The sequence below is a fragment of the Panthera leo genome, chromosome E2, assembly GCF_018350215.1.
Source record: "Panthera leo isolate Ple1 chromosome E2, P.leo_Ple1_pat1.1, whole genome shotgun sequence".
NCBI classification, from domain to species: Eukaryota; Metazoa; Chordata; class Mammalia; order Carnivora; family Felidae; genus Panthera; species Panthera leo.
This window is the reverse complement of record NC_056693.1, coordinates 19,955,320-19,981,662: the sequence shown is the minus strand read 5'-3', so window position 1 is coordinate 19,981,662 and position 26,343 is coordinate 19,955,320. Positions and strand designations below refer to the sequence as shown.

The following is a 26,343-nucleotide window of genomic DNA, read 5'->3' as shown; positions in this document are numbered from 1 at the left end:
AAAAATAAATAAATGATGGTTTCATGGTCTGTGGTTGTCCTCTGTATTCTAGGAGTCCAGATGTACCACTGCGAGTTGGGGAGGTCTGGTGTGCTCGGCCCCCAAGGAGCTGTCTGGCTTTCGGTTCTTATCTAATTGTCCTCTCTCTTTTATTTCCTTTTCTAGGCTGAAAAGTCTTCCACTAAGGCGGCAGTAATTGAATTCTGCCCTGGTCTGTCCCAGTACCAGATCTCCTCCATGATGGAAGCTCGTTGATTGCTAAGTTAATACATTGTACAGATTGTATTTATATGTAAATTCATGCTGTAAAATAATTTTTAAAACCTTGACATTTCAAAGGCTGCCTTGGAAGGTTGCAGAAATTGATTTCTATTTTTAACCTCAGTTAGTGTCAGAGGAAATAATTCAGACTGTACAGTTTAATTAAAATGGAATTTTTCTATTTTCTTTTTGATTTTTTTTTTTTTTTATTTCCTGAAACTTTAAAAAAGAAATGAAAAGTGAAGGGTTTTTCTCTAGTTTTGCTAATGGGGAAAGCTGAGTCCAGATAAAGACATTTGGCCTTACATAAGGACTCGTGTGAGAGGGAGGTGGTCCGCGCGTGGCTCTTGCCTCTCCTAGTGGAGAGTGGTGGCTGGGAGTCCAGCAGGGGGCCCAGCATCAGGGTCCTGGCAGGTGGCCTCAGCCTCTCCAGGTGGATGTCCCCCAAGTGTCCCACATAGTCTCCCATACCAAGAACTGGGGAGTGTGCGCCCACAGCCCGAGTCACACAGGCATCAGGTCCTTGCTCTGCAGCCCTGGGGCCCCGCTCCCAGGCTGCCTCATCTGCACTAACCAGACTTTTGAGAAAAGTGCTGGCATTCAAAGTGACCTCATAGAAAGATCAGAACAATTGAACAAGTTTAAAAATAGCAAGAAGGAAGAAGACCACTTCAGCCACCCAGAGATGACAGCCCTTAATCTTGTGGAATATCCACCCAGTCTTTTTCTATCTGTGGGGCTGCTACCCGACTGGAGGTGACATTCGTTCTCTCCTATTGTCATTGACATTGGGACACATCTCTCCTTCGTACTCTCATATGCGTCCCCGCCTCCAACAGCTGCATCTTAATTCATGCATGGCCCATTCTAGATCTAGTGATCATTTCTCTCTTGTTCACGTGAGGTGGGTCCGCCACGAACCCCTGCGCAGGCCGAGGGCACACAGAAATCGTCCTGGGACAGGGAGCCAGGGAGAACCAAAGGAAAGCCCTGGGGGTGGGGCTGCTCGTTTCACATGCTTGGCCTCATTCCTTTTGTGCCCAGGGCCGGAACCCCGTTTTTCTGGGAGTAAGCGTGCTCTGCGTGGAGGGGAAGCAACGAGATCGCAGCGCGAGGGGGAGGGCGTGGCGTTCCCAGGAAGCGGCCGTGGGGCGCAGGCGCGTGGTGCCACCGTTCATTCGTGGCCTGGCAGGGGTGCTGGGTGTCGGCAAACCAGCGGGTGGGGCTCTGAGATGGCCTCGGAGCCACCCTGTGCCCCCGGCTCCCCGGAAGCCCCGGACAAGGGCAAGAAGACAGTGTCACAGCAGTGTGAAGTACAGCCGCTTTTGGTCCCCTCCGGCGACATTGCGCATCCGCCCCAGAAGCTGCCCCGTGCGGCCCTGGTCAGGGGCTATGGCCGCTTCCATCTGTCGATTGTGGAAGCACGCCAGGGCCAGCTGCTGTCCGGCTTGGACCCCCTGGAGGTGGGCAGACGCTCACTGCCATTAGAGAAGCACCCGATGCCTGAGGAGAAGTTCTGGGGCGACCAGGAGTCCCTCTCCAAGGTCAGACCACCGGGGGCGGGGGCGAGGAGCACAGGCTTGACCCCCACACGTGGGGAGGGCGCAGTGAGCCGGCTAAGGGACCTGTGGGGACCAACTTGGCATTGCCGGGGGCCCCTGAGTGAAGCCCTTGGGCTGCTGTCCCTGGGAAAACAAGGCTGCCCTGGGGGAGAAGGACAATGTTCCAAAGCAGGGGATCCTGACCCAACCCAGAGTGTGGTTTCTGGCTGAGCCTCCCAAATGTCCCCATGGTGACAACCCCAAGTGCATACCCCAGGGTCGGCGAAGGAGCCCTCCACGCCCATGAAACCGAGTTAGCTCCAGCAGCAACAGAAAACTTAGAAGAATAAAAAAATAAAAACCTACCAACACTACTTTGTCTTCTCAGCGATAGCTGGAGAGACACCGCATTGAAACAAAGGCTGGTGGCCTGTCAACAGAATTCTTGGGGATGAGAAAAGGATTTCCAAACCGAAACCCCCCACGGAGGCTTTAAAATCGGAGCAGAGAACTGAAACAAAATTAGCAAACAAGCTCCTGGGATACTCTGAGACTCAAAGAACAAATATAAAGGAACTAGAACTGTGAGAGAAAAGGTCATGCATGCCGGAGAGATCCAGAAGAGCCAATATACATACAGGAGGTGTTGGAGAGGGAGAGGGAGCAGGGGGAGGAGAAATACCGAAGGAAAACAGTGAAGAGACTCTCCCTGGGTTGAGGAAGACTGAATTGTTCCCATGGAAAGAAATGGTCCAGTTCAATGCGAGATGGGAGGCAAAAATCGCCTGCCTGGGGAGGGTAGGAGTGAGGCTGTGGCGCCCACAGACCACAGACGGAACAGCCTGGGATCAGGTTGACGTGCTAGGCTTCCTGGCCTGCCCTCAGAACACCTGGGAGCAGAGCCCACAATGGGGATTGCTGATGGCACTAAAAGTGTCAACGCTTTTAGTCATGATACTTGTTCTGCTTTTTAAGTGAAATTAAAGGAGAGCACAGACATTATATTTTTTCTCAGTAGAACATCCCCAAGACTCCAATTCAATAGATATAATTTGTTTTTAAACAAGTCTCCCTAGGAGCCTTGCCCCCATTAACCCATATCTCTGTACTAAGGCAAGAAATGTTTCTAGCTTCTTCTGTAACCTTACAGAGATATTTTATTTTATGCATTTCCCAGCATATATACGTATATCGTCTTCTTCTTCTTTTTTTTTTTTTTTTTAACATAAATGGAAGCATACCTTAGACCCCTTATGCACCTAATTTCAATTTTTTTACCTAAGGTATTTTAGAGATCTTTCCATATCAGTAAAGAAACATCTTCCTTGCTCTTTTTTATGGAAGTATCCCACTGGCTAGCCATTTCCTGAGGACTTTAACCAGTCTCCTGTGGATGCACATTCGGACGGCTTATGATTTTTTGGGCCTAAGGTTTTTATGACCCATTAAGATGACAGAAGTTGAGAAATTCCAAGTTTTCCCAGAGGATGTTTCTGACCTAAGAACTCTCTACCTGACCAAACTGCTGATTCCCAATAAAGGCAACAGAAAGATACTTTCTTTAGACCTGCAAAGACTCAGAATGATGCTTCTTTTTGAGGACAAAGTTACTCGGGGGAGCACTCCAGCAAACAGGGGGAAAAAAAGAAAAAGAAAAACTCCGGTAAGGGAAAGATCGGCTTAGAATAAACAGTGGAGAGCAATGACTCAAAACAATACAATCTGGAGGTGATTATACAGTGAGATTAACGTGGTGGTGTAGCTCAATGAAAATGTTACCAAATGACCCCTTAAAAGGAAAGTGCACAATGCAAAACTTAGTGTTAAGTTAATAACGTTCCAGATGATTTCATCGAAATCTCTGAGATGATTTGCTAAAGCACATTCTCAATAGATAGTGCTTCATTCTTGGTTTTTATTTAATGCACACTCAACACACGAATGGCTCTCGGTATTTTAGAAAAGAATCGGCTCAACACCCCCACCCGTGGCTTCCTGGCGCATTTAAGATGAAGTCCAGAGATCTGACCATGACCTTCCAGGCCTTTTCGCATCTGGCTCGTCTCCCTATTCTCCTGCTCGCCTGTGACCTGTGAACCTCCAGGCAGGGACGGCCTCGGGTCCCTCCTTCCCGGGAGGCTCTCCCCGCCGTCCAGGGTGCAAGCGCAGTGCCTCTGGCCGGGAGCTGCCCCGCGTACCGGCTGTTGGACGGCCGCCCCCCTTCCCGTGGTGCGCGGGCGCAGGAGCCTGTTCAGTCCCTGCGGTGCCCACGGATGCTCGCTCTCCGCCCTCCGTTCCCGCCGGCCCCACAGCGCCTAGATAAGGCCCGACGAGGTTACAACATACTTGTTGATCAAGTGAAGGAAAGCTACACACATAAAGAACTGACTTTTTGTTGTTGTTTTTACAAAAATTGGACCGTCCTCTATGTGCCAGTTTTGTTCGTGCCTCCGGATATGTACCTGTGTGTTTGGAACGTCTCCGCAGCGCCTCGGGGTCTCTATCCCTAATGAACCCCGAAAGTACTATGCCCAGAAGAAACGCGGAACCAAGGTCCCCGGAAAGGACGTCGGGGTTAGAGGGATGCCAGCCGCTCTCACTTGCTGGTCTGTTTGCCCATAATGAAAGCTCTGTTTTTGCCATGAGAGAACGAAGACGGGGAGTTTGGAGACGGAGGCAACTGCAGAGTGGGGAGCTGGGGGTGGCCGCCCCGGGGCCAGGGACCCGCGCAACGACTACGGGGGGGGGGGGGGTGGGGGTCGCGTCCCCGGGACACGGCTGGTTCCCAAAGGCTGCCGGACGCCAGGACCCGCCGCCCGCCCGGCTTGCCTACGCCCCCTGGTGGCCAAGCGGGTGTCCGCGCCCGCACGCCTCGACCCCTGGCTGCCGAATCCCTGTCCCACCTCTCTGCGCTTCTTGGGAGGCGAAGAATGCCTCCTTCCGTGCATCCTCACACCGCCGCGCTCTCCGCAACCCCTGTAGCCACGCCTCCCCTCACCCCTGCACCTCCTGCTGAACCCGCCTCGCTAGCGAGGTTCCCCGTCCAGAGTCCCTGCATCTCCGCACTGCCTGGCTGCAGAGCCCCAAACCCCTGATTTCCGTGTCCCGCATTCCCTCGCGTCCCTTCACACTATCACAGTTCGACACCCCCACATCCCGGACATGCACCCCGGCCCCCGGGTAATACGGCGCCATGGAGGCGGGTGGTGGTGGTGGCAGTGGACCTTTTCAGGCTTGCTCCTTCTATCCCCCCTCCTTTTTAAAAGCATTGCTTTATTGAGGTGTAATTCACATATCTTACAAGTAACCTATAAAAGTGTGGGGTTTTAGGGTATTCGCAGAGTTCTGCAACCAGAGCCACAATCACTGTAGAACATCTCGTTGACTGAAGCCCCATACTCATTAGCAGTCAATCCCCATTTCACCTGAAGCCAGCCTCTCAACTCTAGGCAATTACCAGTTTAATCTCTGTCACTATAAAATTGCTTGTTCTAGACCTTTCATAGAAAGGGAAGCAAACAACATGTGGTCTTTTGTGACTGGCTTTTTTCCCTTAGTATAATGTTTTTGAGGTTCATCCATGTGCAGCAGGTGTCAGTACTCATTTATTTAAAAGCACATACACAGGGGAGTCTGGGTGGCTCAGTCCATTGAGAGTCTGACTCTTGATTTAGACTCAGGTCATGATCCCAGGGTTGTGAGATCCAGCCAGGCATCTAACTCCGAGCTGAGTGTGGAGCCTGCTTGGGATTCTCTCTCTCTCTCTCTCTCTCTCTCTCTCTCTCTCTCTCTCTCTCTTCCTCTGCCCCTCTCCCCCACTCACTCTCTCTCTCTCTAAAATAAAAAATAAATACAAGTAAATCTATATGAATATAATAAATACATGTTATATATATCACACACTTTATTCTTTAGAGCAGTTTTAGGTTCAAAGAAAAACTGAGAAGATACAAAGATTTCTTGTATATCCCTTCTCATTATCAACATGCCCCACTAAATGAAATATTTAAAACCATTAATGATCCTCAATGATACCCAAAGTCCACAGTTTACATTACAGTTCACTCTGGGAGTTGTACGCTGTATGGGTTTGGAAAAATGTATAATGACATATGTAGTCATTGTGTACATTATGTACGTACAGAGTAGTCGCACTGCCTTACAAATCCTCTGTGCTCTGCCTGTTATCCCTCCAAACCTCCCCACCCCTGGCAAGCACTTTTCCAGAATGTCATATATTTGGATGCAGACGGTCTTTTCAGACTGGCTTCTTTCACTTAGTAATGTGAACTTAAGTTTCCTGATTTTCTTTCTTTCTTTCTTTATTTTTTTTTTTTCATGGCTTGCATGTCTTTTCATGGCTTGGTAGCTTGTTTCATTTTTAGCGCTGAATAATACTCCATTATTTGGATGTACCATAGTTTATTTGTCCATTCACCTACCAAAGGACATCTTTAGGTTTTTCAAGGTTACTTCCAAGTTTTGGCAGTCATGGATAAAGCTGTTGAAACATCTATGTGCAGGTTTTTGTGTGGACATGAGTTTTTAAACTTCTTTGGATAAATACCAAGGAGTATGATTGCTGGATTGTATGTTAAGAGTATGTTTAGTTTTAGAAGACACTGTCAAACTGTCTTCAAAAGTGGCTGTACCATTTTGCATTCCCACCAGCAATGAATGAGAGTTCCTGTTTCTCCACATCTTTGCCAACATTTGGTATTGTCAGTGTTACAGATTTTGGCCATTATGTGTGCAGTGGTAACTTATTGTTGTTTTAATTTGCAACCCCCTGATCACATATGATGTGGAACATCTTTTCACATGCTTATTTGCCACCTGTGTGTATATCTTTTTTAGTGAGGTGCCTGTTAAGGTTTTTGGCTCATTTTTTAATTGGGTTCTTTATTTTCTTATTAAGCTTTGACAATTTTGGATGATATTCCTTTATTGGACGTGTCTTTTGCAAATGTTTTCTCCCACTCTGTGGTTTGTCTTCTCATTCTCTTGACATTGTCTTTTGTAGAGCAGAAGTTTCAAATTTTTATGAAGTCCATCTCGTCAATTATTACTTTCATGGATTGTACCTTTGGCATTGTTCCTAAAGAGTCATTGCCATACTCAAGACCACCTAGATCTTCTCCTACGTTATTCTCTAAGAGGTTTATAAATTTGCATTTTACATTTAGGTCTGTAATACATTTTGAGTTTTTGTGAAGGATGTAAGGTGGATGTTTAGATTTATTTTATTTTATTTTTTTGCATGTGGATGTCCAGTTTTTCCAACACCGTTTGTGGAAATCCTGTCATTTCTCCATTGTATTAAATTTGCTCCTTTATCAAAGAGCAGTTGGTTTTATTTATGTGGATCTATTTCTGGGCTCTCTAGGCTTCGATCTATTTCTCTGTTCTTTCACCAATGCTACACTGTCTTGATTATTGTATCTTTAGATGGAAGTCTTGAAGTTGGGTAGTGTCAGTACTCTAACATTTGTTTTCCCAAATCTTCTGCCTCTCCATATAAACTGTATAATCATTTTGTCTGTATCCACAAAATAACTTGCTGGGATTTTGATTGGGACTGCATTGAATCCATAGACCAAGTTGGGAAGAACTGACCTCTTGACACTATTGATTCTTCCTATCCATGAACATGGAATATATCTCCATTTATTTAGTTCTTTGATTTTGCTCATCAGAGTTTTGTAGTTTTCCTCATAGAGCTCTTGTACATATTTTGTTAGATATATACCTAACTATTTAATTTTGGGGGGTGCTAATGTAAATAATACCATGTATTTAATTTAAAATTCCACTTGTTCATTTCTGTTACGGCAAAAAGTGATTGAATGATCTGCTAAAACTGCTATTAATTCTAGGAGTTTTTGTTGATTCCTTTGGATTTTCTACATAAGCGATAATGTCATTTGTGCATTAAGACAGTTTTGTTTCTTCCTTCCCAGTCTTATACCTCTTATTTCCTTTTCTTGACTTATCGCATGAGCTAGAACTTCCGGTACAATGTTGAAAAGAAGTGTTGAGAGGAGTCTTTGCCTCATACCTGATCTTAGTGGATACACTGAGTTTCTTACCATTAAGTATGATGTTAGCTGTATGTTTTTTTGTTTTGTTTCATTTATTTTTTGAGAGAGAAAGCATGAGCAGGGGAGGGTAGAGAGAGAGGGGAGACAGAGGATCTGAAGCGGGCTCTGTGCTGACAGCAGCGAGCCTGATGTGGGGATTGAACTCATGAACTGTGAGATCATGACCTGAGTCAAAGTCAGAAGCTCAACTGACTGAGCCACTCAGGTGCCCCAACTATAAGTTTTGTAGATAGTGTTTGGCAAGTTGAGAAGTTCCCTCTATTTCTAATTTGCCGAGAGTTTTTAAAATCATAAATGGCTATTGGGTTTTGGCAAATACTTTTTCTGCACCTATTGATATAATCATGTGATTTTTCTTTTTTATCTTATTGATGTGATGAGTTACATTAATTGATTTTTGAATATTGAAGTAGTCTTGCATACCTGGGATGAATCCCACTTGGTTATGATGCATAATTCTTTCTATACACTGTTGGATTTCATTTGCTAATATTTGTTGAGGATTTTTGCATCTATGTCCATGAGAGATATTGGTCATTAGTTTTCTTATAATGTCATTACGTGGTTGTGGTATTAGGGTAATACTAGCCTCACAGAATGAGTTAGGAGGTATTCCTTATGCTTCTATCCTCTGAAAGAGATTATAGAGAATTTGTATAATTTTTCCTTAAAGGTCTGGTAGAATTCACCAGTGAACCCATCTGGGCCTGCAACTTTCTGTTTTGGAAGGTAGTCACTATTTCAATTTCTTTATTAGATAAAAAGCTATTCAAACTGTCTATTTTTTTCTTGGGTGACTTTTGGCAAATCGTGTCTTTTAAGGAATTAGTCCATTTCATTTCAAACTTGAATTTAGTCCGTTTCATTTCCGGTGATTAAATTTGTAGAAATAGTTTTTCATAGTATTCCTTGATTATCTTTTTAACATGCATAGGATCTAGCTTTCATTTCTGATATTCGTATTGTGTTATCTCTTTTTTTTTTCTTGGTCAGCCTGGCTAGAGACTTATCTTTTTTAAAGAACAGTTTTTGGGTTCATTGATTTTTATCAGTTTGCTGCTTTTGATTTCATTGATTTATGCTCTAATTCTTATTGTTTCTTTTCTTCTTCTTACTTTGGATTTAATTTGCTCTTCTTTTTCTATTTTCCTAAGGTGCAGGTTTAGATGATTGATTTTAGATCTTTCTTTTTTAATATGTGCATTCAACATTATAAATATCCCTCTAAGTTCTTCTTTCACTGCATCCCACAAATTTTGACAAGTCATGTTTTAATTTTGTTTGGCTTAAAATATTTAAAAACCTCTCTTGAGGTTTCTTCTTTGGCCCATGTGTTATTTAAAAGTGTGTTGTTTAGTCTGCATGTATTTTGGTATTTTCAATCATCTTTCTGTTATTTATTTCCAATTTAATTCCATTGTGTTCTGAGAGCAGACATTGTGTGATTTCTGTTTTTTTTTTTTTTTTTTTTAATTTGGTAAAGTGTGTTTTATGGCCTAGAATGTGGTCTACCTTGGTAAATGTTTCTTATGAAGCTGAGAGGAATGTCTATCCTGCTGTTGTTGGATGAAGTCATCTGTAGATCTCCATTATATCCAGTTGACTGGTGGTTGCGTTGAGTTCCATTATGTCCTTGTTCGTTTTCTGCCTGCTGGATCTGTTCCTTTCTGAGTCAGTGTTGAAGTCTCCAAGTATGACAGTGGACTCATCTGTTTCTCTTTGCAATTTTATAGCTTTTGCCTCACATAGTTTGATGCTCTGGTGTTAGGCACATACATGTTAAGGATTACTGTATCTTCTTAGAGAATTGACCCCTTTATTATGCAATGCCTCTTTTTATCCCTGATAACTTTTCCTCACTGTGAAGTCTGCTCCGTCTGAAAGTAATGTAGTTACTTTTGCTTTCTTTTGATTAGTGTTAGTATGGTCTATTTTCCTCCATCCATTTACTTTTAATCTGTATTTGTCTTTATATCTGAAGTAGGTTTCTTTCTTTTTTTTTAATATGAAATTTATTGTCAAATTGGTTTACATACAACACCCAGTACTCATCCCAACAGGTGCCCTCCTCAATACCCCTCACCCACCCTCCCCTCCCTCCCACCCCCCATCCACCCTCAGTTTGTTCTCAGTTTTTAAGAGTTTCTTATGTTTTGACTCCCTCCCTCTCTAACCATTTTTTTTCCTTCCCCTCCCCCATGGTCTTCTGTTAAGTTTCTCAGGATCCACATAGGAGTGAAAACATATGGTATCTGTCTTTCTCTGCCTGACTTATTTCACTTAGCATAACACTCTCCAGTTCCATCCACGTTGCTACAAAAGGCCAGATTTCATTCTTTCTCATTGCCAAGTAGTATTCCATTGTATATATAAACCACATCTTCTTTATCCATTCATCAGCTGATGGACATTTAGGCTCTTTCCATTATTTGGCTGTTGTTGAAAGTGCTGCTATAAACATTGGGGTACAAGTGCCCCTATGCATCAGCACTCCTGTATCCCTTGGGTAAATTCCTAGCAGTGCTCTTGCTGGGTCATAGGGTAGATCTATTTTTAATTTTTTGAGGAACCTCCACACTGTTTTCCAGAGGGGCTGCACCAGTTTGCATTCCCACCAACAGTGCAAGAGGGTTCCCGTTTCTCCACATCCTCGCCAGCATCTATAGTCTCCTAATTTGTTCATTTTAGCCAATCTAACTGGCATGAGATGGTATCTGAGTGTGGTTTTGATTTGTATTTCCCTGATGAGCGACGTTGAGCATCTTTTCATGTGCCTGTTGGCTATCTGGATGTCTTCTTTGGAGAAGTGTCTATTCATGTTTTCTGCCCATTTCTTCACTGGATTATTTGTTTTTCAGGTGTGGAGTTTGGTGAGTTCTTTATAGATTTTGGATACTAGTGCTTTGTCTGATGTGCCATTTGCAAATATCTTTTCCCATTCCATTGGTTGCCTTTTAGTTTTGTTGATTGTTTCCTTTGCAGTGCAGAAGCTTTTTATCTTCATGAGGTCCCAATAGTTCGTTTTTGCTTTTGATTCCCTTGCCTTTGGGGATGTGTCAAGTAAGAAATTGCTGCGGCTGAGGTCAGAGAGGTTTTTTTCCTGCTTTCTCCTCTAGGGTTTTGATGGTTTCCTGGCTCACATTCAGGTCCTTTGTCCATTTTGAGTTTATTTTTGAGAATGGTGTAAAAATATGGAACGCTTCACGAATTTGCATGTCATCCTTGCGCAGGGACCATGCTAATCTTCTCTGTATCGTTCCAATTTTAGTATATGTGTTGCCGAAGCAAGCACTGAAGTAGGTTTCTTGTAGACAGCATATTGTTGGGTCCTGTTTTTTCATCCACACTGATAATCTCTGTCTTTTAATTGGTGTATTGATAGTGATAATCCAAGTGATTATTGATATACTTGGATTAATACCTACAATATTTGTTCTTGTTTTCTATTTATTGCCCCTGGTTTTTGTTCCTATTTTTGTCTTCCACTCTTCTACCTTTGTGTGTGTGTGTGTGTGTGTGTGTGTGTGTGTGTGTGTGTTGTTTAAAGATTTTATTTTTAATTAATCTCTACACCCAATGTGGAGCTCACACTCACAACCCCAAGCTCAAGAGTCACATGCTCTACTGACTGAGCCAGCCAGGTACCCCACCTTTTGTGGTTTTAGTTGAGCATTCTATGTGATTCCATTTTCTCTCCTTTCTTAGCATATCAGATGTATCTCTTTTTGTTGTTGCTTTTTTTTAGTGGTTGCCCAAGAATTTGCGATATACATTTACAGTTAATCCAAGTTCACTTTCAAATAACACTATACCACTTCATGGGTGGCATCAGTAATTTAAAATAACTGGGGCGCCTGGGTGGCGCAGTCGGTTAAGTGTCCGACTTCAGCCAGGTCACGATCTCGCGGTCCGTGAGTTCGAGCCCCGCGTCAGGCTCTGGGCTGATGGCTCGGAGCCTGGAGCCTGTTTCCGATTCTGTGTCTCCCTCTCTCTCTGCCCCTCCCCCGTTCATGCTCTGTCTCTCTCTGTCCCAAAAATAAATAAAAAATGTTAAAAAAAAAAAATAAAATAAAATAACAAAATATTTCTAATCCCTCCCTCATGTCCATTGTATCATTGCTTTCATTCATTATATATAATATATAATATTGTATAATTATAGTTGTATGTTAATTATATAATATATGATATATTGTTGCTATTATAATATATAGTATATATAAGGTATTCTATATAATACGTTCTTACTATTATTATTTTGAACAAGCTGTTATCTGTTAGATCAATTAAGAATAAGAACAAGGTTTTTATTTTACCTTCACTTATTCCTTCTTCAGTACTCTCCTTGCTTTATGTAGATCCGAGTTTCTGACCTATATCATTTTCTTCTCTCTAAAGAAGTTTTAACACTTTGGGGTGCCTGGGTGGCTCAGCTGGTTGAATGTCTGACTTCGGCTCAGGTCATGATCTCGTGGCTCGTGAGTCTGAGCCCAGTGTTGGGGTCTGTGCTGACAGCTCAGAGCCTGGAGTCTGCTTCAGATTCTGTCTGCGTCTTTCTCTTTGCTCCTCCCCTGCTCGCACACTGTCTTTCTCTCTCTCTCAAATATAAATAAACATTAAAAAAATGTAAAAAAAAAAAAAAAAGAACTTTTAACACATCTTTCAAGGCAGGTCTACTGGTAAAAAGTTTTCTCAATTTTTGTTTGTCTGAGAAAGTATTTGTCCTTCACTTTGGAAGGATAATTTTGCAGGATACAAATTTCTAGGTTGGTGGTTTTTTTCCCTCCTAATACCTTAAATATTTCACTTTAGTCTCTTCTTGCTCACATGGTTTCTAAGAAGTTGGATGTAATTCTTATCTTTGCTCCTTTACAGGCAAGGCATTGTTTTCCTCTAGTTTCTTTTGGGATTTTCCTTTTATCTTTGATTTTCTATAGCTTTTAAATGATATACCTAGGTGTAGATTTATTATTATTATTATTATTATTATTATTATTATTATTTTGCATTTATCCTGTTTGGTGTTCTTGGAGTTTCCTGGATCTGTGGTCTGGCATTTGAAATTAATTTTGGGGAAATTCTCAATCATTGTTTTTTCAAACATTTCTCTTCCTTTCTCTCTTCTCTTTCTGGTATGTTCGTTACGCGTATATTACAGCTTTGTAGTTGTCCCATGGTTCCTTGATATTCCGTTCTGTTTCTTTAAGTCTTTTTTTGTTTGTTTGTTTTCTGTTTGCTTTTCAGATTTGGAGGTTTCTATTGATATATCCTCAAGCTCAGAGATTCTTTCCTCAGCCGTGTCTAGTCTGATAATGAACACATCAAAGATATTCTTCATCTGTTACAGTGTTTTTGATCTGTAACATTTCTTTTTGGTTCTTTCTTTGAATTTCCATCTCTCTGTTTACACTGTGTACCATCCACTACGTTCATTAGAGCCCTCAGCACATTAGCCACAGGTGTTTTAAATTCCCAGTCTGATAATTCCAACATCCTCCTCATATCTGGGTCTGGTTGTGTTGTTATGCTTGTGCTGTCTCTTCAAGCTTTGTTTGCTGCCTTGTAGGATTATACTTTTTTTTTTTTTCTTGATAGCCAGACATGATGTACTGGGTAAAAGGAACAGATGAAAAGAAGTCTATAGTGGTGTGATGCTAAGGTGTCGGGAGAGGGGGAGAAGTCTACAGTCCTATGACTAGGTCTCAGTCTTGTAGTGGGCCTGTGCCCACTTTGAACTTCACACGTGAACTTCACACGTGTTTTTCAGTCTGCACCCCTCCCCGCCCTCCACCCTTAGTGAGGTGGGGTTGGATGGCTAGAGGGGCCCGCTGGGTGTTTGCCTTCTCTCATGTGGAAGACTAGAGCTGGTTGGGGTTGGGGACTTCCCTTCCCCCAGGTCTGTGCGGCTCTGATAAAATCCCAGCAGGTCAGGCTCTGGTTAAGTAGTTTCTCCTGACAAGCAGAGCTTGTTGAGAAGAACAAAATGCTGTGGAATATTTCAATATGATTCCTTTCCCCTCCTCCCCTCCTCCCCCAGCCAGAAGCACGAGGGGATTTTTCTCTTATAGTCATTGTGAGGACCAGGTGCTAGGGGAGACATTTATTAACATAGATGTGAAGGTCCCTCACCACTGGGTCCCCCTGGAGTTTTCAACTCTCTAAGTTGTCCACATGGAGTCTCCAGCAATTTGTCAGTTATAAGTCAGGTTTCCCTGTCCTGGGACTCGTTGCCATGGAGGTTGCTGCCCTTGGATTTCTGCTCTGTAACTTGGGATTCTTTGTATTGGCCTCTGTCTCTGAAGTTTTGGGAGCAGCAGTCCGCTCTGTGACCTCACTTGTCTGAGGAATGTAGGAAGAGTTGTTGATTTTTCAGTTTGCTTGGGTTTTAATTTGTTGTGAGGATGACGTGGTGGCTTCCCAGCTTATTACATGGCAGACCAGAAATGAGAAGTCTTCATTCCTTTTGTATTGCCTAGTAATATTTCATTATGTGAATATGCCTCATTTTATCTGTTCATCTGTGGATGGATATTCGAATTATGTCCATTTTTTTATCATTATGAATGATACTGCTGTGAATACTCGTGTTCAACTATTTGTGTGGGCATACGTTTTCTTTCTTTTTTTTAAATGTTTATTTTTGCAAGAGACTGAGCGCAAGCGGGGGAGGGGCAGAGAGAGAGCGAGACACAGGATCGGAAGCAGGCTCCAGCCTCTGAGCTGTCGGCACAGAACCCGAGGCAGGGCTCGAACTCATGGACCACGAGATCATGACCTGAGCCGAAATCAAGAGTCAGACGCCTAGCCGACTGAGCCTCTTGGGTGCCCCAACGCATATGTTTTAACTTTTTAAAGAGTTACTGAACTATATTCCAAAGGAGCACACCATTATACATCCCCGCCAGCCATGTGTGAGAGTTCAGAGTTCTCCACATTCTTGTCAACACTTGTTATTACCTGATTTTTGAGCACATTCCCATGCACTGGAGCTCATTGACATATCTTCTTTGGAGAAATGCCTATTCGGATCTTCTGCCTATTTTTAAATTGGGTTGTTTGTGTTTTTATTGTTGAGTTTTAAGGGTTCTTTATGTATTATGTATCAGATAAGTCCCTTATCTGATATATGATTTGTATGATTTCCATCGTGTGGATTGGTTTTTTCGCCTTCCTGATGGTGTCCTTTGACGCGCAAGAATTTTTAATTTTGATAATGCCCACTTTACCTTGTCATTGTTGCTGCTGCCTGTGCTTGTGGTATTGTAGCTAAGGAACCACTGTCTAATGCAAGTTCAGAAGATGTGCAACTATGTTTTTTTCTAAGAGCCTGTGGCTTTAGTTCTCACATTTAGAACTCTGATCTATTTTGAGTTCATTTTTATATATGGCGTGAGGCAATGGTCCAACTTTGTTCTTTTGCAGGTGGATGTTATTTGTGTCTGCATGATCTGTTGAAAAGACTAATCTTTCCATTTTTAATTATTTAGCACTCTTGTTGAGGAAGCAATTGACCTAAAATATGAGGGATTATTTCTGGGTTCTTAGTTCAGGTCTATAGACCTATATGTCTGTTGTTATGTCAGTTCTAGAGTGTCTTGATAACGGTCACTTTTTGTAGGTACTGAGTTTTTAAAGTGGGAATTGTGAGTACTCAAGCTTTGTTCTTTTACAAGATTATTTAGGCTGTTTTTCTTTGCTTGAGTTTCCATATAAGTTTGAGGATCAGCTTGTGAATTTTGGAAAAAAAATTCAGCTGGAATTTTGACGGCATAGTGCTGAATCTGTAGATCATTTTGGAAGGTATTTTCATCTTAACAATAGACAGCTAACAGCTAATCCATGAGTGTAGAATGGTTTTTCATGTATTTGGGTCTGCTCTGATTTCTTTCAACAATGCTTTGTGATTTTCAAAGTATAAGTTTTATAACAATAGTAAGCTAATAGCTAATCCATGAATATGGGATGCTTTTCCATGTATTTGGGTCTGCTATGATTTCTTTCAATAATGCTTTGTGATTTTCAAAGTATAAGTTTTATACTTTTTTGTTAAATTTATTCCTATTTTGATGCCTTTATAAATGGATTTTTTTCTACAGTATGGAGGTTCCTCAAAAAATTAAAAATAGAACTACCCTATGACCTAGCAATTACACTACTAGGAATTTATCCAAAGAATATAAAAATGCTTATTTGAAGGGGCACATATACCCCAATGTTTATAGCAGTGCTATCAACAATAGCCAAATTATGGAAAGAGCCCAAATGTCCACTGAATGATGAATGGATAAAGAAGATGTGGTACATATATACAATGGAATACTACTCGGTGATGAGAAAGAATGAAATCTTGTCATTTGCAACAATGCGGATGGAACTGGAGGGTGTTATGCTAAGCGAAATAGGTCAGTCAGAGAAAGGCAACTATGCTATGGTTTCACTCATGTGGAATTCGAGAAACTCAACAGATTAACATAGGGGAAAGGAATGAAAAACAGAGATGGAGGCAAACCATAAGAGACTCCTAAATACAGAGAACAAACAGGATTCCTGGACTGGGGTGGGTTAAATGGGTGATGGGCATTAAGGAGGGCACTTTTTGAGGTGAACACTGGGTATTATATGTAAGAGATGAATCATGGGGTTCTACTTCTGAAGCCAAGACTACACTGTATGTTAACTAACTTGAACATAAATTTTTTTAAAAAGAATTTCTTTTCTTAGGGTTTTTCCCTCCCAGATTGTTCACTGTGAGTGTATAGAAAAACAATTGACTCTTTGATGTTGATCTTGTATTTTGTAACTTGCTGAACTCATTCAATCTATCCTTTTTTCAGATCCCATTTAAAATTATGAAGGGACACAGTCACATTGTGAGTTCCTGTAACTTCTGTGTGGATGACACAAAGCTCCTCAGTGGCTCCTATGACTGCACTGTGAAGCTGTGGGTAGGTGGCCCGGCATTAGGTGGGATGAAAATATCCCATAAGCTTTCCCATATCTTGTGGAGAGATCGCCAATACTGAGTTCCCAGACACTCAAGGATCCCAAAGATTTGGAAAGAACCTTCTGCGCAAAATGCAAGAAAAAGAAGCAAAGTGAGGGTTCCGCCCTAGTGTCAAGCCAGTGGAGAGAGATGAGTTTATTGTAGCCAGCCTGTTGATTTGGAAGCAGGAGGAGCAGGGGGCAGGGACCACTGCGCCGGAACTCCCCACCTATTGTGGCATGGCCCCAGCGGTGCCTAGGGCGCGCCTGAGATCTCTGAGCTGTGACAACTCTTTGGGTCTCCTTCTCATTTGGAAAATTCACTTTCATCCATAGAGATGGTATGGCCAGTCTTAGGTGGTCGCAGAAGACAGAAAAGTGGCCAGGCCTGGGACCTGTCCATGAGCGGTGGTTGGAAGGGGCAGGCTGGAGCACGGATCAGTGCCCCAAAGTTCAGGAAGCAGGGGCATGACGGTCATGTGAGGTTGCGGAGACGTGGCACTGAGAACTCTTCCAAAGCCTCTGCGCATAGCCAGTGACCCTGGGAGGGCTGTCTGGGGGCACTGCTGGCCCATCACGGGGGGTTGATGCGGGAGCAGGAATGGGAGATGACAATGCCATTGGAGCCAGGCCACAGATGACTCTGTGGCTGGAGCTTGGCCCAGGGGGGAGGACAGTCCGTTCTGAGTTTTGCCGTCTCCTCTGGCTTCAGGGGTGGGAGGGGACAGAAGTAAGTCTGGGCTGGTTCCTGGGTTCTGGCCTGGGTAATCAGGTGGAAGATAGCCCCTCACCCTCCAGATGACCACAGAGGTCACCTTCTGTGTCATCAGTGGGCACCAAGGCCAGGCAGATTAGGCAGGAGGGTTTGGGGATTGTCCAAGTGGTTCAGCTCTGTGACCCTGGGTGGTTACATGACCTCCAGGGCCTCCTTGAAACTTTCCAGGTCCAGCTGCATGCGGGGGCTACCCTGGGGCCTGCCCGGCCAATTCCTGGCCCCAACAGACATCCACTCCTCACCTCTACTCTGGCCCTTAGAAAATCCACTCTCCCAGCCCCAAATCTCTTCCTGGGAAAACTGGTTCCTCTGAGAGCCTCAAACCGCTTCTCAACCATCTGAGGTGAGATGGCGAGGGGGCTCTGCTCGTTGTCATCACCCAGGGGAGCAAGAGGACAGCTTTCCAGGTGTGCCTCCTGCTTGGCCAGCTGCACATCTTCTCCACTTTCTTCTTGCCTTCGGCACCAGTGGAGGGAGTCACAGGAGTTTCTGTCTATTTGGGCCAAACATCTCTTGTCTCTGAAAGAGGAAATATGCCTGTTTCTCTTGCCCCAAGATTAAAGACCACCCACTGAGATGTCTCTGGTTCCCCACAGTGGCCTGGCTGCCTAGTCCATGCTGCTGTATCTAGGATGCGGTCACTTCGGCCTGTCCGAGTGTCCTGATACCAGCCTCGCTCACGGCCTTGCCGGTTTCTGCCACTTTCTCCAGGTCGCTGCCCTCCCTCCTTTCTTCCCCCTCAGTCGCCAGTCGTCTGTCTTGGCTGCGCCATTGACACCTCCTCCAAGAAGCCCTCTTTCCTCCTCCTGGTTCTCTTTTCCCCATCTTTGCCCTTTGGCTGCCTCCTGTGGCTGTCCCTGCCCCTGCACAGCTGACATTCTCGAACCCTCCCTGGGGTAGATGACTCAGCCATTGCCCCGCACACTGCCTTCTCCCATCGCAGTATCTTGGCCAAAATGTCCCCTTGCTTCTCCTTTCTCTTCCCACTCCTGTCACCTCCCATCTCCCATCCCTCCTCTCGGCTCCGCCTGGAACCCAAACATCCGATTTAATCTTTTGAAAGCTCCCTTCACCCTCACTGTGGACCATTGTGAATAATTTGGAAAGTCCATACCTGTAAGAAGAAGTGGGGACGAAATCACTCTCTATCCTGCACGTGACATCCCTCTAGTGTATGGGCACACCTCTTTCTAGTCATTAAGAGATAACAGCTTTGGTGGTTTTTTTCACGGTACAAAGAAGAAGCGAGAGCCATCATTTCACGACTCTGGAGTTAATTGCTGTGAAAATGTTGGAGGAGTATATGTCTATTTTTTTTTTCTTGTTCACACACATATATGCATGTTTATGAAATTGAGACCATAAAGAAATGCTGTTTACATAACCACAATAAACTTGGGCTACGGATATTATCACATTTGCCTTATTTTTACAACTATTTCTTGGTGCCCGTTCTTTCCCATTCATTTGAAGTCTGACCAGTATCCCTGCCTTGAATTATCTGAGTCCACAGAGGGGTTCCTGCTTCCAAATGCTAGGTGAAGAGGGAGCTTTCAATTATTTCCTTCCCATGCCCCTGACCAATGGCCCGTTCATTTCAAGAAACATTCAGTACAAAACAGAGACTTTCCCACCGTCTTTGGAATTCACTAACAAAATCTGGCTTGTTTGCTATAGATCTCTTGCCAAAGGATTCCCTTCACATTTTCTAAGAGGTGCACATTTTCCAAGAGGGTTATCGGCCTGTAGTCGTTCCTCCTCTTGGCCATAAGGTGTCACTACTGAATGCTGAAGTTGCACATGGACCCCATGGACACCGGTTCGTTCCGGTGCTGCCCTTAGCTGACCGGGGGCGCTGCGCAAACCGCAGTCCCAGGCCCCACTGTGATCATTTGCTTAGTTCTGTGTTTGTGCCAGAGCAATGCACCTGCCAGGGGGGCTGCAGCCTGGGTGTGTCCTGTCCTGGTGTGTTCCTCTTTGGATTCCTGGTGTCTCTTCCTGCCTCTGATTAGGGCCTGCTGGGTTACCCAAACACAAGCCCACTGTTTGGAACGGGGGTTGAGGGTCTGGGTCTGTGCAGAAAAGAGTTCACATAGCAGGTCTGAGACTGCTGGTGAGGCTGGCTTGGCCGGCATCTGGGAGCCCGACTGGTAAATGGTATCCTACGATCGGGAAACTTCCCCCAAGTGTCAAAGAGGGCTCACTGTACCCATAAACCCCTGTTGGTGCAAGCCATGTGGTTTATGGTGAGGACTTGCTTTGCTTCTGGAGTCTGGATTTGGTGTATGCCAGAGAATCCCCCCAAAACCCTGGGCCCCAAGACTCAGGCACACCTCCCCGATAGACAACACGTCACACGTGCTGTTACAACTGGTTGCTGGAGGAATTAAGCATGTCCTGTGTGATCCACTGGGAGAGACTCTTGGAAGCTTGTGTCTGGTTCTCTCTGGACTTCATCCCATGCCCCTGTCCCTTTGCTGATTTTGCTTTCTGTCCTTTGCTGTAATCTTAGCGTGGATATGATTATTTGTGGAGCCCTGTGAATCCTGGAGGATCACTGAACCTGGGGGTGGTCTTGGGGACCCCTGACACAGGGTCCTTTGCCCCCCCTCTCCCTTGCCCCAGCATGACTTGGGCTCTTCATGCAAAGTGGTTGCTGCATATCAGGAAGTATTGTCACAGGCCTGCCCTGGTTGGCCAGAAGCTCCTGAACCATGCATCATATTTTCACCTAGCAACTCAAGACCTTTCTAGGAATTCATTATCTTACCAGTAACCTGTTTTTCAAGGGGACTTTCCACCCCTGCTTATCCCGAAAAGCTGTTGGCATCTTTCTTTTTTTTTTTTAATTTTATTTTTTAGTTTTTAAAATTTACATCCAAATTAGTTAGCATATAGTGCAACAATGATTTCAGGAGTAGATTCCTTAATGCCCCTTACCCATTTAGCCCATCCCCCCTCCCACAACCCCTCCAGTAACCCTCTGTTTGTCCTCCATATTTAAGAGTCTCTTATGTTTTGTCCCCCTCTCTGTTTTTGTATTATTTTTGTTTCCTTTCCCTTATGTTCATCTGTTTTGTCTCTTAAAGTCCTCATATGAGTGAAGTCATATGATTTTTGTCTTTCTCTGACTAACTGCACTTAGCATAATACCCTCTAGTTCCATCCACGTAGTTGCAAATGGCAAGATTACATTCATTTTGATTGCCTAGTAATACTCCATCATATATATATACCACATCTTTGTCCATTCATCCATTGATGGACATTTGGGCTCTTTCCATACTTTGGCTGTTGTCGATAGTGCTGCTATAAACATGGGGGTGCATGTGTCCTTTCGAAACAGCACATCTGTATCCCGTGGATAAATGCCTAGTAGTGCAATTGCTGGGTCGTAGGGTAGTTCTATTTTTAGTTTTTTGAGGAACCTCCATACTGTATTCCAGAGTGCCTGCAACAGCTTGCATTCCCATGTTGGCACATTTCTTACTGAAAATATTTCATCTCTGCCATAATGGGCACTTTTCACTTCGGCACCCTGTTTTATTCCCCTCATGTTATCTAGTTTTTACCTGGCTTTGTTCTCATCATATTCTCTAGTTATTTTTTAAAAAAATTTTAAATGTTTATTTATTTTTGAGAGAGAGAGTGAGAGACAGAGCATGAGCAGGGGAGGGGCAGAGAGAGAGGGAGACACAGAATCCAAAGCAGGCTCTAGGCTCTGAGCTGTCAGCACAGAGTTGGATGCGAGGCTCGAACCCATGAGCAGCAAGATCATGACCTGAGCTGAAGTCGGATGCTTAACTGACTGAGCCACCCAGGTGCCCCTGTAGTTATTTTTTTTTTTTAATGTTTATTTATTTTTGAGGGAGAGAGAGAGAGAGCACAGTGGGGGAGGGCAAAGAGAGGGGGACAGAGGATCTGAAACAGGCTCTACCCTGACATTAGAGAGCCCCGATGCAGGGCTCGAACTCACGAGCCACGAGATCATGACCTGAGCTGAAGTTGGACGTTCAGCCAACTGAGCCACCCAGGCGCCCCTATTCTCTAGTTATTAACCGTCGACATGCTAACAGTTGCTGGCGCCCCACTGCTGGCATGCTGGGATTTGTCTTAACCGCTCCCTGGAGGTGACAGTGACCGGTACCTCGTGTGTTTAGCCTCCCCTCTCACCCACGTGGCGAACCCTTTCACGCTTAAGTCCTTGTGACCACAGTTCTGACTAGAAGAATTGCTGGGTCAAAGGGTGTGAACTTCTAAAAAGTTCTTGAAAGGTCTTGCGGATTCTGCAAAGCCTCTTCGGCCAGTAGCGTTGGAGAAAATTGTCTGCAGCTCTGTCCCCAGAGCGGCCCGTTGCCGTCTGGTGCCTGTGCAGTTGAGGGGGAGTTTCCCAGGGATACTGTGGGTGGCAGGGTGTCCTTGCTGCTCTGGGGAAGAGGCTGGGAAGTCCTTTTGCCCTCTTGAGCAAGGTGAGGGACATAAGACCACAGGTTCTCATACTTTGCCGCTTAGACGAGCTCGGGGCTGCCCTTGAGCTCAGTTCACGACTTGCACCAACGGCTCAGTGACCTCTCTCTCCCTCTCTCCTGTTGATTTGAGGATGCTGTGGATGGCTCAGTCATTCGGGATTTTGAGCACAGGCCCAATGCTCCTGTTTTAGAGTGCAGCGTGACGGCTGACAGCAAAAGGTGACCTTTCCCTCGTCTTGCACGGGTCAGGAGGAGTGAGGAGGCAGGCCAGGGACGACTTTCTGTTTTATGGGCAAATACACTCCCGTTCTCCCATATATGTCCCCACGGTTTCCATGTTTCGCTGTAAGAGTCAAGGGGATGTGACAACTCTTTGCAAATTCAAAGCGCTAAAAAGACAACAAGTATTGTGGCTAAGACAAAGCCAGTCTGCATTCTCTTCCCGTAGTTACACCCATGGGCTGTGGACGCTGAGAGGGGTCACTGGCCATTGAGGCCCAGGCAGCATCTCACAGGGGAAACGGAGGCAGGCACGCCCCAGCTCGGAGGCAGCCCAGTGCACACAAGAGCCTCTGGGAGACATTTGCTTAAGCCCCTCATGAGCAGGTGAAATGGGCCTTTAAAACAAGGGGTTTGCTTTAAAATAGATTTACTTAAAAATCTTTTTTTTGATGTTTTTATTTATTTTTGAGACAGAGAGAAATCACAGCTCGGGAGGGGCAGAGTGGGAGGGAGGCAGGAACCAAAGCAGGCTCCATGCAGGTAGCAGAGAGCCCGATGCGGGGCCCGACCTCACGAGCTGTGAGATCATGACCTGAGCCGAAGTCAGACATTGAGCCAACTGAGCCGCCCAGGCCGCCCCTAGATTTACTTTTATCCAGCAGTTACAAAACTAGTAAAATCTAGTATTGGAAAATTACGTGATATGGGGGACACGGATTACCACGGAAGCATGCAACGGAAGAAAGATACATGTATATTATTATGTACAAAGGTACAGCTATGTTATTTTTACTAGGTGTAAAAGAGAACATTTCAGAACAAAGTGAGCTGTCAAAGTGTTTTCCTGTAACAAGACGTGAGCAGAGAAGGAAACAGTGGGTCCGTGTGAGCCGTAGGTATCCCCTCAGAAGAAGACAGTCATTCCCAGAAGAGAAGACACGGTCCCTTTAATGCCCTAAATATGAAAGAACACATCTGGGTGGCTGAGGGATTCAGGAAGGGCATGCGGTAATGCCTGAGGGATTAGGGTCTGTCTGTTTTCAGTGAGGCTCATGGAGGGGGCTGGGAGCGTCTCGAGAAAGATTCAGGTATTACTTGCAACCTTGGTCCTAAGTTATAGAATTTTCTATGAAGAAATTTCCAGGTGTTTTTTTTTTTTTTCCATAGAACCTGTAGCCATAACTGTCTGCGTCATTTTCTTGGCAGAATTATTGCAGCGTCCTATGACAAAGCAGTGAGGGCTTGGGACCTTGAGACAGGCAAGCTGCTGGTGAGTGTGCCCCGCCCAGCGCGGCAGCATGGGGTCTTGACTGGGCTTTGGGGGCCTTGGGCTGGGCCTGGGGTGGGAAGGGAAAGCAGTCTTTCCGAAAAGGAGGTTGTCTCAGGGACACCAGATGATGGCGGGTGGGTGTCCAGGAAGGAAAGCTTCTTGGTGCTTTTGCTGGAGGGATGGGAAGAGTTTGGCTACCCAAAAGAAGCAAGGGTCACTCGCGGTCGGGGAGAAAGGACCATCGAATTCAAGGCTGAGGGAACTGCATGGGAAAAGAGACCCTCCTCTGCGGGGTGTTGGGATTTGATGGGGCGGGAAGCAGAGCTGAGGCCATGGGACAAAGGCCACGAGTGTCCAGGGGAGCGTCCTCTCCCCATCCTGGAGGGGCCACCATCTATCCATCCATCCATCCATCCATCCATCCATCCAAACCAGCCTGAGACTCCCTCTCTCTCTGTCTGGTGCCCAGGCAGCCCTGGCCCTGCCCAAGGGGCTCCCCAGGGAGCTCCTGAATGCTCCCCTTTGCTCCTCTTTTCTTCTTAGTGCAAAGATCAGTTTATTTCACTGTAAAAACCCCAGAGGTGATAGTTAATAACTTGGCATCCCTTTTCCTGTGTCTGCGTACATTTCCATATGAACACAGGCAAATATGTTGTTAACAACATGGCATGATCCTGTGCATACTTCTGGATCTTGACTTTTTTTTTTTTCACCACTTAAAAACAAATGGGTAAGTAAGTATATACCAATGTCATCCTTCGTAATGGATGCATGGATTCCGTGGTATGGATAAGTCAGGCTGTGTTTCACCATCCCGTTATGGGACACTGGGGCTGTTTTCACGTTTCCCTATCATGAGCGATGTAAACTTTGCATATAACTTTTGATACCTAGGATCCAATATTTTTAAGGAAATAGAGCTGGATTTGACTGCTAATTTGATATAGAAACATGGCGTTTTAAAAATTGTCATCTAGACATCTGTGCCAACTCATATCCAAGGCACTGGAAGAGAGCTCACCCTCTTCATGCCAGATATCATGATTTAAAAAAAAATTTTTTTTTAGCCAGTTTGGGTAGATGAAAAATGAGACGAACATTGATTACTCCTGACTTTGAGCATTTTTCCAAATGTTTATTTCTTCTCTTGTAAATTTCCTGCTCTTGTCTCTAGCCAGTTTTTCTATTTGAGATGCTTTTCTTTTTCTTCTTTAAACTTCTTTACAGTACTTTTATTTATTTTTGTTGCACAATGATCCATGCCACTTGCCAACTACAGAGCTGAATTAGTTATCCACCACCGCTTGACAGATTAGGCCAAAACTTAACAGCTTGAAACAACAAACACTTATTATCGCGTGGTTTCTGACAGTCAGAAATCTAGGAGCCACTTAGCTGGGTGGTTCTGGTTCAAGTTTCTTATTTAAAAAAAAAAATTCTTTTAAGTTTATTTATTTTGAGAGAGAGAGCAGAGGAGGGGCAGAGAGGGAGGGAGAGAGAGAATCCCAGGCAGGCTCCATGCTGTCAGCACAGAGCCCAATGTGGGGCTCCAACTCATGAACCATGAGATCATGACCTGAGCCAAAACCAAGAGTCGGACGCTTAACCGACTGAGCCACCCAGGGACCCCGGTTCAAGTTTCTTGTGAGGTCACAGTTAAGATGTCATCTGGGGTTAAGGTCATCTGAAGGCTCAACTGGGGCTCATCTTCCAAGATGGTGCACCCACATGGCTTTTGGCAGGAGCCCTCAGTTGCTCTCCACTTGGGTGTCTCCATAGGGCTGCTTGAGTTTACTCCCTCAGAGTAAGTGATCCAAGAGAGAGCAAGGAGGAAGCTATGGTTTCTTTTATGACCTAGTCACATGCTGTCACTTCTGCCATATTCTATTCATTAGAAGTGAGTCACCAAGTCCAGCCCATACACAAGGGGTGGGGAATTAGGCTGCACCTTTTGGAGGGAGGACTGTCAAAGGATTTGCGGGCATATTTTAAAGCTGTCACAATGGCAATACCATAATTTATAACCTACAGAGAGATCCTCCTTTCCTAGAATGCGGAGCAGCTCAGTGTCCCCTTGTTGGGGTTTGGTGCCAGCCTGTCCCAAGGGATTGTGAGATGCCCAAGGGACTGGGCTGCAGTGTCTTGTCCACAGTGCTGGGCACATGGCAGATACTTAATAAACACTTGTTTACCAAACTGAACAGGAGTGAAGTTGGTCATTACTAGAACCTTGCTGCCAGTTCCATTAGCCGCTCTACCTGTCCTTGTCCATCTGTCCTGGAGACAGCTTAATGAATTGCATTTATTAATTTAATTAGTTAAAACTAAACGAACTTAAAAATTCAGTTCCTTACCTGCTCTAGCCCATTACAAGAACTCAACGGCCACATGTGGCCAGAGGCTAGTATATTGGATAGTGCCTAGATGGAACATTTCTGTCATCACAGAAAGTTCTACTGGACAGCTGGGCTAGAGAGAGAACAACCTTTTGATTGTTGCCCTATTCAGTGGAAGATCAATCATGAAACCTTCATAGCCTCCTGTAAGCTTTCTCCTGATGGCAAATACGTGGTCTCAGCCTTGGACGTGGATCGCGGAATCTGTATAACAGATGCGGAAAACGCCACCACTGTGTCACATATCAAAAGTGAGTTTGCATGGGCTCCCTGCTCTGTTCTGTCTGCGATGGTAACAACTGCTTGTCACTTAACTGACAGTGACT

General features: G+C 44.6%; 2 protein-coding genes and 1 non-coding gene across 9 annotated transcripts in view; 2 read left to right on the top strand and 1 right to left on the bottom strand.

Annotated features, from left to right (window-relative positions):
* The window catches only part of GPATCH1 (G-patch domain containing 1), a 40,108-nt gene extending 39,664 nt beyond the window's left edge, over window positions 1-444 (top strand). For all 3 annotated transcript variants that reach the window (XM_042919706.1, XM_042919705.1, XM_042919704.1), the window contains one exon: window positions 166-444. In XM_042919706.1, coding sequence (XP_042775640.1) covers window positions 166-196 — 31 coding nt within the window. In that variant the 3' untranslated portion in view covers window positions 197-444. The remainder of the gene's footprint in view (window positions 1-165) is intronic.
* Window positions 445-1,444: 1,000 nt separating this feature from the next.
* The window catches only part of WDR88 (WD repeat domain 88), a 45,343-nt gene continuing 20,444 nt past the window's right edge, over window positions 1,445-26,343 (top strand). For 3 of the 5 annotated variants that reach the window (XM_042920380.1, XM_042920375.1, XM_042920376.1), the window contains exons 1-5: window positions 1,445-1,805; window positions 16,738-16,848; window positions 22,260-22,348; window positions 23,519-23,621; window positions 26,130-26,268. In XM_042920380.1, coding sequence (XP_042776314.1) covers window positions 1,494-1,805; window positions 16,738-16,848; window positions 22,260-22,348; window positions 23,519-23,621; window positions 26,130-26,268 — 754 coding nt within the window. In that variant the 5' untranslated portion in view covers window positions 1,445-1,493. The remainder of the gene's footprint in view (window positions 1,806-16,737; window positions 16,849-22,259; window positions 22,349-23,518; window positions 23,622-26,129; window positions 26,269-26,343) is intronic. The other 2 variants (XM_042920378.1, XM_042920379.1) reach the window with 1 other exon arrangement.
* On the bottom strand, window positions 11,089-11,195 carry LOC122209259. Its single transcript, XR_006197531.1, has one exon. It is a non-coding gene; the product is annotated as a U6 spliceosomal RNA (small nuclear RNA).